This window comes from Meles meles, chromosome 12 (genome assembly GCF_922984935.1).
Source record: "Meles meles chromosome 12, mMelMel3.1 paternal haplotype, whole genome shotgun sequence".
In the NCBI taxonomy this organism is placed as follows: domain Eukaryota; kingdom Metazoa; phylum Chordata; class Mammalia; order Carnivora; family Mustelidae; genus Meles; species Meles meles.
The window spans coordinates 23660830-23676879 of NC_060077.1; the positions used below are offsets into that span (position 1 = coordinate 23660830).

The 16050-nt window shown below is 41.6% G+C and overlaps 1 protein-coding gene across 3 annotated transcripts in view; it reads right to left on the bottom strand.

The window, feature by feature from the left end:
* Nucleotides 1-16050, bottom strand: part of PITPNB (phosphatidylinositol transfer protein beta) — a 62725-nt gene that overhangs the window by 31903 nt on the left and 14772 nt on the right. For 2 of the 3 annotated variants that reach the window (XM_046025106.1, XM_046025107.1), the window contains exons 4-7: nt 12810-12901; nt 12186-12193; nt 11601-11675; nt 9911-9994 (exon numbers count right to left, since the gene is read on the bottom strand). In XM_046025106.1, the coding sequence (XP_045881062.1) occupies nt 9911-9994; nt 11601-11675; nt 12186-12193; nt 12810-12901 (259 nt within the window). The remainder of the gene's footprint in view (nt 1-9910; nt 9995-11600; nt 11676-12185; nt 12194-12809; nt 12902-16050) is intronic. The other variant, XM_046025109.1, reaches the window with a different exon arrangement.

Here is a 16050-nt window from a genome sequence, read left to right on the forward strand (position 1 = left end):
AAGCACCCAAACCAAAAGACGTCTTAGGAGCTCTAATCATTTTACTATTCTATTGCAAATCTGCAAATTTCAAACTATCCCAGTCTACAGTGGTTATGGGAGGAGGTGACCAAGACCACTGATGAAACTGCTTTTTCCAGGAACCAGAGGAAATGGAGAGGGTCCCCAACTTCCCTTTCTAGCACTTAAGTGGTTCAGAGAAGTCATAGCACCTCCCCCGGGCTCAAACTCCTTAACATTAAAAATAAAGGCTGGGGTGAATATTTTGGATCTTGGCCTCCAAGTGAGATTCCTTCCGTTTTTAAAATCTTCGAAGAGTGCACACTGTACAGTCTTCACCAGGTATAGTGTACTGGAGGCATGTCCCAAGTAAGCATGCACAGGAATCGCCCAGAGAGCTGGATGGAGCCCAGAGGCCACCCAGAGACTGACCAGGGAGGGATTTAAAAATCTGCATTTCCAACAAGCTGTCCCTGGGCAGCTGGAAAGAAAGGGACCTCAAGCATTTTTGCCAGAGTCCTAGTTTTAAGGCTTTGAGAGGCAAGCTTGGGAGTTAGTCACAATGCTCCAGAGGGCCTCAGGAACCCTAAAAAGAACCTCTTCACTTCCAAACAATGTTCAGAGAACTGGACCTGTGGGCAGATTCAGCCACAACTGGGATTCCCACATGTACAAACCTGCCTCTAGCCACCGTGGGGGGTGTTCTCCAAAAGAAAATAAACAAGAGGAGTGAGGCCAAGTGGGCTGGACCGAGGGAAGCAATTCCAGGTACCCGAAGGAAAGGCAAACTTTATCAGCAGCCCACCCCCTCAGCTGGGAGTGCCTGTGTCCTGTGAGATAGCAAGGAAAGAACTGTGACTAGGGAGAGGAGCCACACAGTGGTCCAAGAGCTCATGCTGAAAAACTGCTTGGGAGAAGGGTTGTACTGCCAAGAGGTGGCACAGAGGGTGGTCCAGAGCTCAGCAGTGTGATGACCCAAGGACCACAGCTCAGGAAGTCTGGCTCTGTAGAGCAGGCAACAGGGCTGCAGGGTGGCTGTGGCACTCGGGACCACACTGCAGGACACACCCGTCCCATCTCTCCCCAGGTGGAGGGGGGAAGATCTGCAAAGGAGAGGGACTGAGAGAAAGGATGGAGACTTGGGCTAAATATGACTGAGAAACAACAAAAGGGTAACAAAAGGGGCTAAAAAGAACAAAAGAAGGAAGAGGTAGGAATGAAATCTGAGCTTTATCTTAAAAACATAAGCTTACTGGGTCACTCACAGTCAAAGAGACCCTTCAAGTTCTTCGGGGAAGTCCTTAAGAAGGACCCTATCAGTCACAGCACACCCTACACATCCTTTCTGTAACCCAGAAATGACTGGCAGGAATATCATCTTCAGTGAAACATCACCAGAGTTTCATATCATTAGTATTTCCTTCTTACTGATGTTTAAAAAACAGCTGGATATGAAACTGTATCACTTTTGGACTTATGAGCCTTAAAAGCATCAATTAAACATTATTTCTATGAAAATAAATTTTTGGAAATGATGAAGTCACACAGCATACACTGCAGAGGAAATACACACTAGAGAGGAAGACTGATACAGTCCTTTCTGGTTACACATAACTTAAAAATGTGGTTCCAATTTCTTTCTTTTTTTCAAACCATGCTCATTTTCTTTCAAATTACTTCCAAAAACGAAGGTCTCTCTCATGTTAATCGTGTGTACACTTCAGCTTACACTTTAAAGAGTCCTCCTCTCCTGGGAAGTGACTTTTGTATACAAATCATGAAAGGCTACTTAGACAAAGTGCTGGAGATGATTAGAAGGAGTCAGATTCACATTTATACCTTAAAAAAAAAAGCAGAAGCAGATGTCAACTGACTCATTTGTATAAGTTTGGGAAATGAGTTGAAGATATACATGCGCATTTCATCAGGACATTTAAAGAATTCTCAACTTTTTACTGCAGTTCTGTATCAACAACTTTAGAAATTTAAAAAATTATATTCTGGAATCTTTTGTATGCTAGATAAAACCTTGACTCATTACAGTTTGGTCTAAGGAAAACACTTTTTAATATGACAGAAGCATACCTGCTCATTTAGAAATGAATTTTTAGAATTAAAGGCATATCACATGTGCTTTGTCACTCAGGATTAGTAAAGAAGGAAATAGAATAGCATTTTGTTCATTTAATATCTGAATGATAAAAACCTCAATTCCTCCAAATGGTCTTTTCCCCACTCTGCCTTTTTTAAAACACAACAAAGAAAAAATCTGCAAATTCTTTTTGATTCACCAAATCTTTATTGAAAAGTTCACTTGATGTCTTGTATTGAGCACCTTGCTAGATCCTGGAAACACAGAGATGATGAGGTACAGTATAGTCTGGGCCCCCAAAGGTACCCAATTTACCCTTTGCTAAGGGTAGCAGGAAAAAAGGAAGGCTTTTCAGGAGCATTTCCTGGGTTAGATTTGAAATGCAGGAGGGGCCAGGAGGGTGTGGGGGCTTAAGGGATGTGTTCTTCTAGAACAGCATACCAAGCAGAAGTAGGCTTCCTTCTTAAGAGATATAACACCTTAAACCTTGACTACAATGCTGCTTTCCCCCAAAATAGGAAACCTGTTTTGTATAGTGGCCAAAGGAAAATGAGTGGGGACATTTGGGCAGAAATCGTAGACTCCTCAGCTTGTTTCACCAGGCAATCACTCATCTTGTGGAAAATTACAGAGAATAGTGGCTATAGTAACAGCTCTATATAGACTTTCCAAAGTTAACCAACAACAAAAAAATGAATAACCCACACATTTAAACATACGTATGATTTCTGAAGCAAATTACTGTGACCCTGGGGCACACTGACAAACTTTTACTACAAATCCTTGAGTCCTAGAGTTATTGTGACAATGTCACCTTTAGATTACATAAATATGTCAAAGCATCCACTGAAATATTTAGTTACTCTGTAGCTTGAATCACATCCGTTCTATGCATGGTTAAGTACAGTTCATAAGCATGATCAAAAAAACAGCAAGTCTACAACGAGAGGGACATACAATCTGTCTGAAATCAGCAACCCAGCAAAGAGAGTAAATCCTAAAAGTAATCAACAGTCACTCTGAATTAAAACGTTTAGGGCTGTATTTGAATTAAATCCACCTGCAGTGACAGAAAACCCCCACCAGGTGGAGGTAAAAGATGCAAGCTTCACTTCCAATTTCTTGGGTTTAATGAATTCCCACTATTTCATATTTCTCCTGATTGAGGAGGAGATTTGGCTATTTATCCTCTCAAAATTACTAATTAACTGCTTTTACTTCTTTTAAAGTACTAGGCAGGACAGAAATTCAACCATTTAAGAAGTTTTGGAAAAATTAGCTCATTCAGGAAAAACCAGAGTTTATTAAGAACCAAATGAAAATCAATGGATTCAGACAGACTGACTGAGACAGACAGACCAAAACCTCTGGGGGTTAAGGTACCACAGTCTGAACATTGAGAGATCACCACACCTTCACAAGGTCTTCCTACCAAAAATCCACCTTGCTGGTCCGTCAGAATTACCAAGCTGTCAATTCTAGTGTCCCTTTAATCCCTGGAAAGCAAGTTTTAGTTCCTAAAAATTGACCAATGGCATGGCAGACATCCCCTAAGATGACTCCCACAATGAATCATACTCCTGTATAAGCTTCTTCCTGGAGCACAGGTAGAACCTGTGACTTGCCTCTCACCAAGAGACTATATATGTAGGACTGTCACTCCTTTGATTAAGTTGCGTTACATGGCCATTAAATTTGTGATTTGTCAGGCTGCAACAGGAAACCGATACACTAAGCGAGAAGAGGCCATTCCCAATTCGTTGCACACATTTCTGAAAGACCTCAACTCTTCTACCCTGTTCCCCAGACATCTAGCTCCCTCACCACCATTCATGAAGGAATCACACTTCCTACCATCTTAGACATTGTTCTCAACCATCTATACATGAGCAATCAAATAAATGTATAGATATATTTACCCCTTTTACAATATTACAAACGGAAGTATCCTATAATACTCTTTTTTATCTTTCTCCAGCCACATTACCTTGTGAAGGATTCCCAAACAGTACAAGTAGAGCTCACTCCCTTAATTCTTCCGGAGGGAGACACTTAGACTCCAGAACGTTTCCAGTCTTATTTTATACAAGTCACTTAACGAATTGATCAATTTTTTTAAGGTTTTATTAATTTATATGACAGAGAGGAGAGAGGGAACACAGCAAGGGGACTGTGAAAAGGAAAAGCTGGCTTCCTACTGGGCAGGGAGCCTGATGCGGGGCTCAATCCCAGGACCCCAGGATCAGGCCCTGGGCCAAAGGCAGACGCTTAACTAACTGAGCCACCCAGGCACCCCTGAGTAGATCAATTCTTAGAAACGGGATTCTGCTGGGTCAAAAAGCATGCACATTTCTAATTCTGCAGAACAGATTATGCTGATTTACACTACCACGGACAATGTATATGAGTGTCTGTTTCCACACCCCCTTGCCAACTCAGGTGTTACAAACTGACATCAAATTGATTTTATACAAATTCTTGACTCAAAAAAGTTAGTTTCATCATGATCCTCAAGCTCATCAGGTTCACTCTACAAATACTGATGAAGTACTCACTCTGAAAAGGGGATGGGTTTCTGACCATGGAGAACAAAATACATCAATGAAATGAGTAAAAGCAGAGTGGTAGATGATTCTAACATGGGCGAAATCTCCCTGGAGAAAATGAAATCTGTCTTACAGGACACATGAGCCTCAGATAGAGAGAAAGTCCCAGAAGGCATGCCAGAAGAAACAGCAAGGAGAGGAATACAGCAGCTTGAAGAGCAACAAAGCAGGGCCTTAACTCCAAAGGAACCAAGAGTGAGGAGAAAGAACACTGGATTGAAGAGTTAGAATTTCCACTTCTGGCACTGGTTAAACCACCTTGAGAGAAACTAGTTTATCTGGACTTCAGTTTCCTCACTTGTAAAACAGGGTGGTTAGCCCTGAAATCAAACTTTCTGTAGTGCAGAACTGCGTGTTCAAAGTAAATTACATAGTGAAGACTAATGTCAGACAGACAGAACTCTGCTGGGAGAGGGGAGAGAGGGAACTCCCCAGCACCAGTTCTAGTCGCTCCATCCTGACAGCCTGAGAAACTAGTGGGCTCCAAAAAATTCTTAGGATTATGCAAAGCACTGTTCAAAAGCAATGTGGCCTGAGTAGCTCAGATCCCCTTTAACTCTAAAAACTATTCCAACTTTCCCTTCAGTGTCAGACAACATAGCCGCACCCCTGCTTGCCTACACCGCATTCATTCACTGAGAACCTACTATGTATAGCTCAGGCACTCTTCTAGGAGCTGGGGAGACAAGTTAAAAATACAAAGATTCTTCCCTCTGAGTTTCAATCTCTACTCAGGGAGAAAAGTAAGTAAACAAATTTATAATATGTCAGAGTAATGAGGGTAAGAGAGAAAAGTGTAATGAGGGTGGGGGTGGACTGTTCCATCCATCAAATCCTACTCTCCCTCCTGGTATGACTCTTCGATTCAGTCTGTCCAGATTTTTGTCCTCACAGATCATTTACTCTTTCCTCTGAAATGCTACAGCACTTTGGACCATGCATAAGCCTCTGCCATTTGTTCACTGTTTCACTGTGGTAGGCTTGTCTCACCCAGACTGCAAGCCTCTCAAAGGTTCTGTCCCAATCTTGGACAGCTACTACAGGAATACTCCAGGAGCATTCAATGCCTGTTAACTGCTATGAAAACATTGTCATTTGGGGCGCCTGGGTGGCTCAGTGGGTTAAAGCCTCTGCCTTCGGCTCAGGTCATGATCCCAGGGTCCTGGGATCGAGCCCCACATCGGACTCTCTGCTCCGCGGGGAGCCTGCTTCCTCCTCTCTCTCTGCTTGCCTCTCTGCCTAGTTGTGATTTCTCTCTGTCAAATAAATAAAAATAATAAAAAAAAAAAAGAAAGAAAGAAAGAAAACACTATCATTTGAGAATTGCAAATACGTGCTTAACTTCCCTTTCCCAACACCGCAGACCAAAATTTTCAAGGAACATAAAAGTGCAGAATCAAAGGATGCCTGGGTGGCTTGGTCAGTTAAGTGTCAGTTAAGTGTCTGACTCTTGATTTCAGCTCAGGTCATGCTCTCAGGGTCATGAAACCAAGCCCCATGTTTGGGCTCTGAGCTCAGAGAGAAGTCTGCTTGAGATTCTTTCTCTCTCTCCCTCTCAGTCTGCCCCTGCCCCTGCTCCTGAGCGCGTTCTCTCAGTCTTTCAAATAAATAAAAACTTAAAAAAAAAAAAGGGCAGAATCAAATGAACAAATAAATGCACCAAAAAACCAAACTGGATCTAGTAAGCAGTAAGGATGGCCAGGTGGTCCAAGTGTTCGCATTAGAAGCTAATTCCTAGGATAAACATTATACTCGGGGTGTCTGGGTGGCTCAGTGGGTTCAGCCTCTGCCTTCAGCTCAGGTCATGGTCTCAAGGTCCTGGGATCGAGCTCCGCATCAGGCTCTCTGTTCAGCAGCGAGCTTGCTTCCCCGTCTCTCTCTGCCTCTCTGCCTGCCTTTCTGCCTGCTTGTGATCTCTGTCAAATAAATACAATCTTAAAAAAAAATTAAAAAAAAAAAACAAAACTTTATACTCAAGGCCAAAAATAGATGGGGTAGAACCAAAAGGGAGAGTGTCAGGATGAATGTCCCAAACTTCCCAAAGTATGGGAAGAAGAGGAGGAGCAGAAGAAAAGGGCAGACCCAAGGTCCCTGTCCCCCTCCTTCCCCACCTCCTTGCCAGAATGGGCACTGGCCCCACAACCCATCCCCACCCCACACCCTCTCAGCCTTCGCACATCCTCAGGCAGCTCAATGCTCTGTTCCTCATCCCCAGGCTTCAAATTGCCCAGGGTACCCTTGCCTCCTAGCACACAGAGTTCCCTTCTGCACCAAATATGCATGTCAGGGTTCCTTTTTCACATCCAAAGGTCTAAGAATCCCGACATGGTATCAGTTTTACTTCCAGTACTTACAACTGAGAAAATAGATGATCACTATGACACAGTTTTTCACAGCAGCACTAGTTACAATAGCCAAACAGTAGAAACAACCCAAACCTTCCTCCCCAGATGAATACATACACAAAGGTGGTGTATTCATACACTGGACTGTTATCAGCCATAAAGAGAAATGAAGTAATGACACACACCACAGTGGGGATAAAAACAGCCTAAAGTACAAGAAGCCAACAATGAAAGTCGCATATTGCTATGATTCCACTTTTATGAATTATCCAGCATAGCTTAAGTCCACAAAAACAGCTTAGTGGTAGCCAAAGGCTAGGGCGAGGGAGGAGTAGAGAGTGACTGTTAATAGGTACAGGGTGTCCTTTTGGAGTGATGAAATGTTCTGGAACTGGACAGTGATGGTATGAAGGTACTTGTACTTAATGCCATTGAACTGTACATTTTAAAATGGTTAAAATGGTAAATGCTATGTGTAGTTCATCAATAAAATAAAATAAAGTACTGGGAATTCAGTCAACTTTAAAATAAGTTTGTATCTTACTAATCTCTACAACGTAACTGGCAAACAGGAGATGGGAACACAGAAAAACAAAACCACACATACCTATTGATTTACTCTCCAAACAATGCTTGGTGTGAAGAGAGTTCTCAGAACCCCTGCACAACCATGGCCAATCATGATGCCAACGATGGTGAACACTGGGTAAACTAGGCACTGCTCCAGCGCTCACACTTAATGTTGTGAGATAATTAGCCCCATTTTACACAAGATAAAACACGCACAGAGAGAGGAAGCAACCCATCCAAGACTGAATAGCCAGCAGGTGGAAGAACCTCAGAATCTGAACCCAAAGCCAATCTAGTTTCAGAACATATGTTTTCAGTCACGGCTCTATGGACTCAGAATACAGACCCTTCTCATTCGGGCCCAATCCCTTCTCTTTCCCCATGTATCCATCCAAGACGACATTCCACACAGGGAAGCAACCGCTCGGCCTCTGCATGTGTAGTGCTTTCCACCTGGAGCACCAGTCTCACGTGCCCTTGTCACACCCCTCAAGGCCAGCAGCCCATTCTCTCCTCACTGGTCTAGGCTGGGGTGGAAGGAATGAGACCTGGAAGGAATGAGACCAGGGGCCACCAGGGCTCTTACACAATCAGCCTTAACTGTTCTATCTACTTGCATTCATGCCTGCAAACACTGACTGAGCATCCATTTTAGCCTAAAAACAAGAACAAAGAACTCTTATGACCCCAGCAAAACCAAAGGTGCCTTGTAGTCTGCTGGAGAACAACCTAAAATGCAAACCCACGAACCACAAGATCAGGTTGTTTTGTCTGGCTGACATGACTTTTTCAAACACCAACAGTATAACCTGAATGCCTTCCCTGGGGCACCCATACTGCCGCTCACCATTGTCTTATGACCTGCTCCAAGCACGTAGGCAACCCTGACCTAGCCCATTAACCAACTCACTCATTGCTCACTACCAAGGATTTTTCCTCCTACCATCATTCTTGCACATGCAGTAAACATGGCTGGAAAAGACAAAAGAAATAAAATGACAAAACAGACATCTGAATACTGTTTCTAAAACAGAACATACATTCACTTCTGAGGATTAAAAAAAAAGTCCTATATAATTTCAAAGTCCTATATAATTTCAATATATAATTATCCTGAAAATTGAAATCATGTCAAATCATAGCACAACTAAAATTTAAGAAGTTCTACAACAAGGATCCCTCATTAGTGCTCACATTTCTAATCAGGAGGGGGGGGTCCTCCCAGAACAGAACCCAGCCTAGCAGAGGGTCAAAGCTGGCAGTCTCAAACCCAGCAATTTCAGAGAAAAGGTGGGAGACCTTTGTTTTAGAAGGGTAATCTTCATTTATTTTTTTAAAGATTTTTTTTTTACTTATTTGACAGAGAGAGCACAAGTAGGCAGAGCGGCAGGCAGAGGGAGAGGGAGAAGCAGGCTCCTCACTGAGCAGGGAGCCCAGGATCATGACCTGAGATGAAGGCAGACACTTAACCCAGTGAGCCAGCCAGGTGCGCCTAGAAGATTTACCTTTAAATTTCAACAGCAAGAACAGACATTTTGTGTTTGGGTTATTTCTATTTCTGTACAGCCTACAACACTGCTCGTGTTCAGACAATGAGCACTAAAAATGAAATGGAAAAGTCATGAAATAAAAATGCTAACTGAACATGCTGGGCTTTACCATGACAGAAGAAATCTTGTCTCAAAGCTTCTGCTCTCTACACTAGCATAAAGAGGGTCAATGGTTGTCTTAACAAAGGAAAAGTCCACAACTGTGCCCTGCAAAAGCAAGCAGCACCAGCATACTCTAAGAACTGAGTTAGTATTTTCAAACTGTGGTAAAGTAATAAAAGGGTCTTACTTTGGGAGAATGCAGGTCTTCACTTCTAGGGGGTGGGTATTAAGTCAAAAGCCTAGACTATGAATATTTACAGCTAGTAAAAATCAAGATTAGAAAGCTACACAACTGTTCAGCTTTCTCAATCACACTTTAAAAGTATAAAGGACCCACATTATTTATAGAAGCCCAAAGGAGAATTCTGTTAGTCTCCACCCCACCCCCGCCAATGAAAAGAAACCTCTATATATCTCAGATATACTGGGATTTCTCAAAGGGATCATTTGTGCAAAGGTGAAATCCACACAAGAAAACAAATAACCCTCTCTCCTACTCTCTGGTCTTTTTGCTGCACAGACCCATACCCAAACTCCAGGCTCCCTGCAATGTAGAAACGTAGGCCATACAAGAGAGAAAGATGATTGTTCTCAAATCTAAGAGGCAACAGGTTAAAATGTCATTGGGGAGTATGCAGTACTTACTGCTGGTTCAACTTGACTTCGATCTGCAATATCTATGTGGACAATTTCAACAGTTTTCCACGTGTTTGGATCTAAACCGTGTACCTATAAATGACAAAGAGAAATGAAACATAACAAACCGTAGACTATTTTTACTAGACAAATGACTATACTTACATATGTAATCTTTATCTGAGTCTTTTAGACCACAATACAAAGAATTTTTAAAAATCCAGATTGCTATTTCATTAAATTAGCGATCTGAAGTCTAATGGGATCTAGAAATCTTTTGTTACCCTTCTATCCCTAAAACATAAGCGTGTGGAGGGGGTGGTGTGAGAGGATGCTGCCCAATTAACAGAAATCTGTCATCATTATTCTCTGGTAGTCCTTAGAGAAGAATTATATAACAAAATGTACCTAACCTATGTTTAACCCAGTAATACACGACCAAGTCCTTGTAACCTTTAAGTCCTAGACAAATGTAAGGTGACATTATAATTACATTTCAAGAAGCTACACTGGGAGGTTTAAAACCTATTCTGAATTTGATTATCCCAAAGCTTTTTAATTTTGATAGGAAAGCAATTCCTCCATTCCTCATGTTAATCATCTATTTCTAAAATTCCCTCTATGAACCAATTAATAACTGTTTAAACACTGCCAAAGTTTGTCCATTTGGAAGCTGGAAAAGGCAGATCAACTCATACACAGATTAAAGCACATCCAATCATTTCATTTAGATTCGAAATTTTAGAATTACTGTGAAAAAAAAATATGAAATGTCAAATGATCACCCGGAAGAAAAACTCAAGTCAAATACTACCAATTATAAATAAAAAGTTCTATTAATTGGTACCAATCACAAAAAAGCATTATCTACCACAACATGAACTTACTCTCCCGTAACAGCGTAGGGTGAGGTTGGAACAGTGGTTCTCAAACTGGAGCTCTCAAACCGGAGCGTGCACCACAACACAAAGCATACTGGGCCCCACCGACAGGGATTTTAATTCAGTAAGTATGGGGTGAGGGCTGAGAACGCACATTTCTAACAAGTTCCCAGATGTTGCTGCAGAGATCACACTTTGGACAGCCACTGGGCCAAGGGCACCAATCAATACCAGATGCCTTCCCCTAAGTCTCTGATACATCTTGTCTAAAGTTAATGATTATAATGAGTCTTAAGTGATTTTCTTGACATTTGAGGAATAAATGTGCTCCAACTTGTAAAAATAAGAAGCTTGTCAATAGTTTCATAAAATATTCAAAGCTGCTCCTCCCATTCACCTTTTGGCCATTTTTCTGACATCAACCCTGCAAAGCAGAGTGGAGGTGAAAATTAAAGCATCAATTTTGCTTTGTAGAGTAGTTCTGACAAACATACAGAGATGAAAAGATGAAAGATATCTAAAGTTAATGGCTAAAATAGGCTCGTGAATTTTATCTCTGCTCTCCTGTCCTAGGTAAAGAGTGCTGATAAAAAAACACCAACTCTCCCCACCGTCCACTCTCGCATGAAGGCAAGGAGGCTGAGAGGGAAAGCCCCATTTGTGGGTGGTTGCTGGCCTGCCTCACTGCAATCGGACATGCCCAGGTGTGTCCAGGTACTGGTCTCCTGCAGGTGGCATCACTCTGGTGATGACAGAATGGACTACAGTATTCCCATTTCCAGGGGCTTCTGCACTGAAAGCCCAGAGTTGAAACTTACATTTTCTAATGTTCCCAAGTCTGGTTTGTGCCATGTTTCAATTTTAATGAAGAAATCATCTTTCATATATTCATTCTGCAGAAAACACAACAGCAAAATGACAGTGATCCTTCACCAGTTCTTTGGGGCTTTTGTCTGCAGGAGCCTTCCCCAGCATAAGCATCCGTGCTTTGACCCTATAAGACTAATCCTCAAGTGACAAAGAATCATTAGCTACCTGTTTTTATGGACTTGTCAGGCAAACCAAATGCTGCATGCTTTTAAATAATTTAAACAACCCTGCTTGTCATGCAGCATACAGGGCTAATATTAAAGAAGCTGGGAGGTTTGGTGAGCAAATACAGCATTCAAAGGAAGTAGCAAAAACAAAACAAAGTCAACAGGGAGATTTTGAGATAAGGCTGGAAAAAACCCATTAATACTGGGAACATGTGGTGGAGTGTAGGCTGGTGGAAAGAGCACAGAGGAGGGCCATGCAGCAGTGGGCAGTTTGAATTTAAAAAGCAAGGAAAGACTGAAAATAATTACTATGTAAAGCAAAATTTAAACACGAAAAGTAAGTGACACAAAAATAGCTTTACTCACCGTTACAACTGAGGCATAATGGACAGGTGGGCAATAAAAGGGGAAAAATTTCAGAATATTAATCCAAGTCAAAACAATCTGTCATATTATTTAATGTCACGATGATTAAACTACCTGAAAACACAGAGCACTTAGTAGTTTATGTCTGCAAAAGTTTCTACACAAGTGACACTACAGTCTGTCTTAGATTAGAGTCAATAATCTAATTTTAAAACAATGGTAGAATAATGTCTCAAAAGCAATATATCACTTTAAGGCCAATTTAGCAAACAACAGGAAACTGTTTCAGAAGTCTGCCATATTCCTACTCTACTATGTGTGACAATATGAGAAAAATACTATTAAAACTAAACCAAAGGACACTTTTGAGTGTGGATGACTTTCGGGTCTCACCCCTGGAGCCAGTGCAGTCAGCAAGGACCTCTGGGAATGAACCAATGCCCTCACAAAGGTCTGGAGGAGGAACACAGAAATCTCTCCTCTGCCACAGCACCTGCAGGGACTACCCAAGAACCCACAGAGGATTTTGGGCGCCACCCTTCTCAAAGGCATCAGCACCAAGAGTCCCTCTCCTCATCAGCAGTGGGACAGCGGGGTGGAATGACTGCCAGCAACCAGGCTTACTTGTTCTACAGTAGGGATATGCGTTCCAGGCTTTCTCGTGAAACACCAAGGAGCCTTCTGGAGCAATCATCCTGACGAATGCAGGAACTTTGCTGTGAAGAGAGAAACAGTGAATATATTTTCAATAGGACCATCACTTCTTTGTTGGCATCTATTGGGCTACCTCAAAAAGTACTGTCATCAAAGGTGATTATGTTCTAAGTTTCATGAACCCATGTTCAAGACTGTTAGCAATAGGTTTCACTTTCAATCCCAAAGTAATCAAGTGGAAAATTAATGTAAAAACAACAACATGACTAAAAACATTTAACTATATACAAGATGTAACAGGGAAAAAAAGAAACAATTTTGTGTTTGGCTTCTGCTCTATTCCCCTAAGGTGAAATCTGAGAGTTAACTGAGGCTATTCAGACTGTGCATGTGGTTAGATCACACTCATTGTTTAACATGAAAGAGTCCTTAGAATATGGGAGTATCTCTGAATAAAAGTCTTCAAATACATTTTGCAGAATAAACTTAAAAGTACAATCTGAGGAACCCAGATGGAAAGGAGATCTTAAAACATATCCAAGTATAAAATTCTGTATGTTTGGAAAATGAATGCCTCCACTATAGTGGGAGAAGGGTTAAGTATATAATACATGAGGAGTTTGTGCCAATTCCTAAGGTAATCAGCAAAGATCCCAACAGGTAAGTGGGGAAAAGACATCCACAGACACACCACAAATAGAAAACAAAACAGGGGCGCCTGGGTGGTTCAGTGGGTTAAAGCCTCTGCCTTCGGCTCGGGTCATGATCCCAGGGTTCTGGGATCGAGCCCCGCATCGGGCTCTCTGCTCGGCGGGGAGCCTGCTTCCTCCTCTCTCTCTGCCTGCCTCTCTGCCTACTTGTGATCTCTGTCTGTCAAATAAATAAATAAATCTTTAAAAAAAAAAAAAAAAAAAAAAGAAAACAAAACAGGTTAACAAATGGAAAAATCAGTTTTTTCAGTCTTCAGAGAAATGCAAATGGAATAACCACTTGTAATGATTTTAAAGAAAGCAGTTTTACATGCAGAGGCTTTTCATACAGATCAGATTCAAATCCCAACATCAGCATTTAGAAGCTGTGTGATCTTGGACAAATCACTTGGCTCTCTGAACTTCCCCATGAATTGAACACTATCCCTATTACCTCCTCTGCAAGGTTATTGGGAGGATTCAATCAAATAATACCTATAATATGTTTATTAGCACATTGTGTAATAGAGGAAGAGCTCAATAAACGGTAGGTACTGCTATCTTTAATTATAAGTTGACATAAAGCTGAGTACTTTCACGTGCCTTTCTTCATTTATATCTTCCAACAGCACTGCAAGGTACACATTCATTTATTATTCCATATAACCAGCATTTAAGTAGCTAAATAACTACATATCAAAACTACCTCCTCCAACTTGAAGCCCTATACACTTTTTCTGTATCAGAACTGCTTCTCTGAGAACCGTCACACACAACTTCATTTCCTAAGTTAGGAAAAAGAACAAACTATGGAGACTTGGGGCCCAGAAAGGACTTATGCCTCTGTACTAAGATGGAGCAGGTAGCCAGAAGCATCCCTATGAATTCTGGAAGCTAAGTAAGGTGAATGTAAGAAACCTCCACCAACCAGAGGACCGTGCAACTATAGAAAAGGTAGTCTGGGGGCACCTGGGTGGCCCAGTGGGTTAAAGCCTCTGCCTTCGGCTCAGGTCGTGATCCCAGGGTCCTGGGATCAAGCCCCGCATCGGGCTCTCTGCTCAGCAGGGAGCCTGCTTCCCTTCCTCTCTCTCTGCCTGCCTCTCTGCCTACTTGTGATCTCTGTCTGTCAAATAAATAAATAAAATCTTTAAAAAAAAAGAAAAGGTAGTCTGGACAGCCCTTTCATTGCCTCCTCAGTACACAAAATCCTGTGCATATCTTGGAGCTTCCACTACTGTGGCAAATTAAACCACTGGGAAAGAAAATCCGAAGCACTGTTACATGACATTATAAATAAGAGTCCAATGGCATAAAGAGATTTACCTATGCCTTTACACCCTGAAAAGATAACAATAAAGGAGAACTAATTCTTCGAGCACCCATTCTTTTCAAATCTAGGGAAGATTCATGCAAAGGGGCACAACCTCCCAAAAATAAAGCCAAGATACCTGAAAATACTTTCACATTTAAAGTCAATGAATACCTGAAATCCTAATTATTTCTTCCATTCCTCAAGTACTGAAACCAAAATCCCTTTAACTGGGAGAGGTCTCATCTGGGTATAATGTAACACGTTTGGGTGATTTTTAAAATATACCTACAAGATTACCTATCGATCTGAAAGTATGACCAATAGCTCTATCAGTGGTTCATGTGGTCAATGTAGAAAAAGGCAGGAAAGGGGTGCCTGTGTGGCTCAGCTGGTTAAACATTCTACTCTTGGTTCCAGCTTAGGTCAGGCTCTCAGGGTCCTGGGATTCCTGCCCTGCACTCAGTGGGGAGTCTGCTAAAGATTCTTCCCCTTTCTCTCTCCCTCTCCCTAACAGGCAAATGCATGCTCTAAAACAAATAAGTAAATTCTTTAAAAAAAAAAAAAAAAATACAGGGATGCTTGGGTGGCTCAGTCAGTTAAGCTTCTGCCTTCGACTCAAGTCATGATCCCAGGGTCCTGGGATCAAGCCCCGCATAGGGTTCCTTGCTCAGCAGGAAGATTGCTTCTCCCTCTGCCTGCTGCACCCTCTGCTTGTGCGTGCATCTGCGCTCTCTCTCTCTCTCTGACAAAACTTCTAAAAAAACACTTTTTAAAAAGAAAAGAAAAAGGCAGGGAAAAAAGTTGCATACCAGCTCAGAAACCTATTTTAATTATCCCATTTATTCCCATAGTGCCCAATAGTCTAAAAACCTTAAACATTCTTTAAAAGCTCTAAAATCTGCTGACCCAAACAGAAAATTGGCAGTCACTAAAGGCCAGCAAGAACCAAATCTAAAAGAAAGTTTTAACATGTCTTCATTTTGCTCCCAAATGCCTATTTTCTTTTTTCTTTTTTTTTTTTCCAAATGCCTATTTTCTTACTTCCACCAGGATACTTTTCCACTATGTGAATCAACTTTTTGACTTAAGAATGACCAAACCTCTGAGACAGTTATTTCAAATTGACTCGCTTTCTACATTTAACATGAAAACACTAACAAACCTCTCCCCTCAGTGAATCTAATTATGGGTTAAGCATAGGGAAATGCAT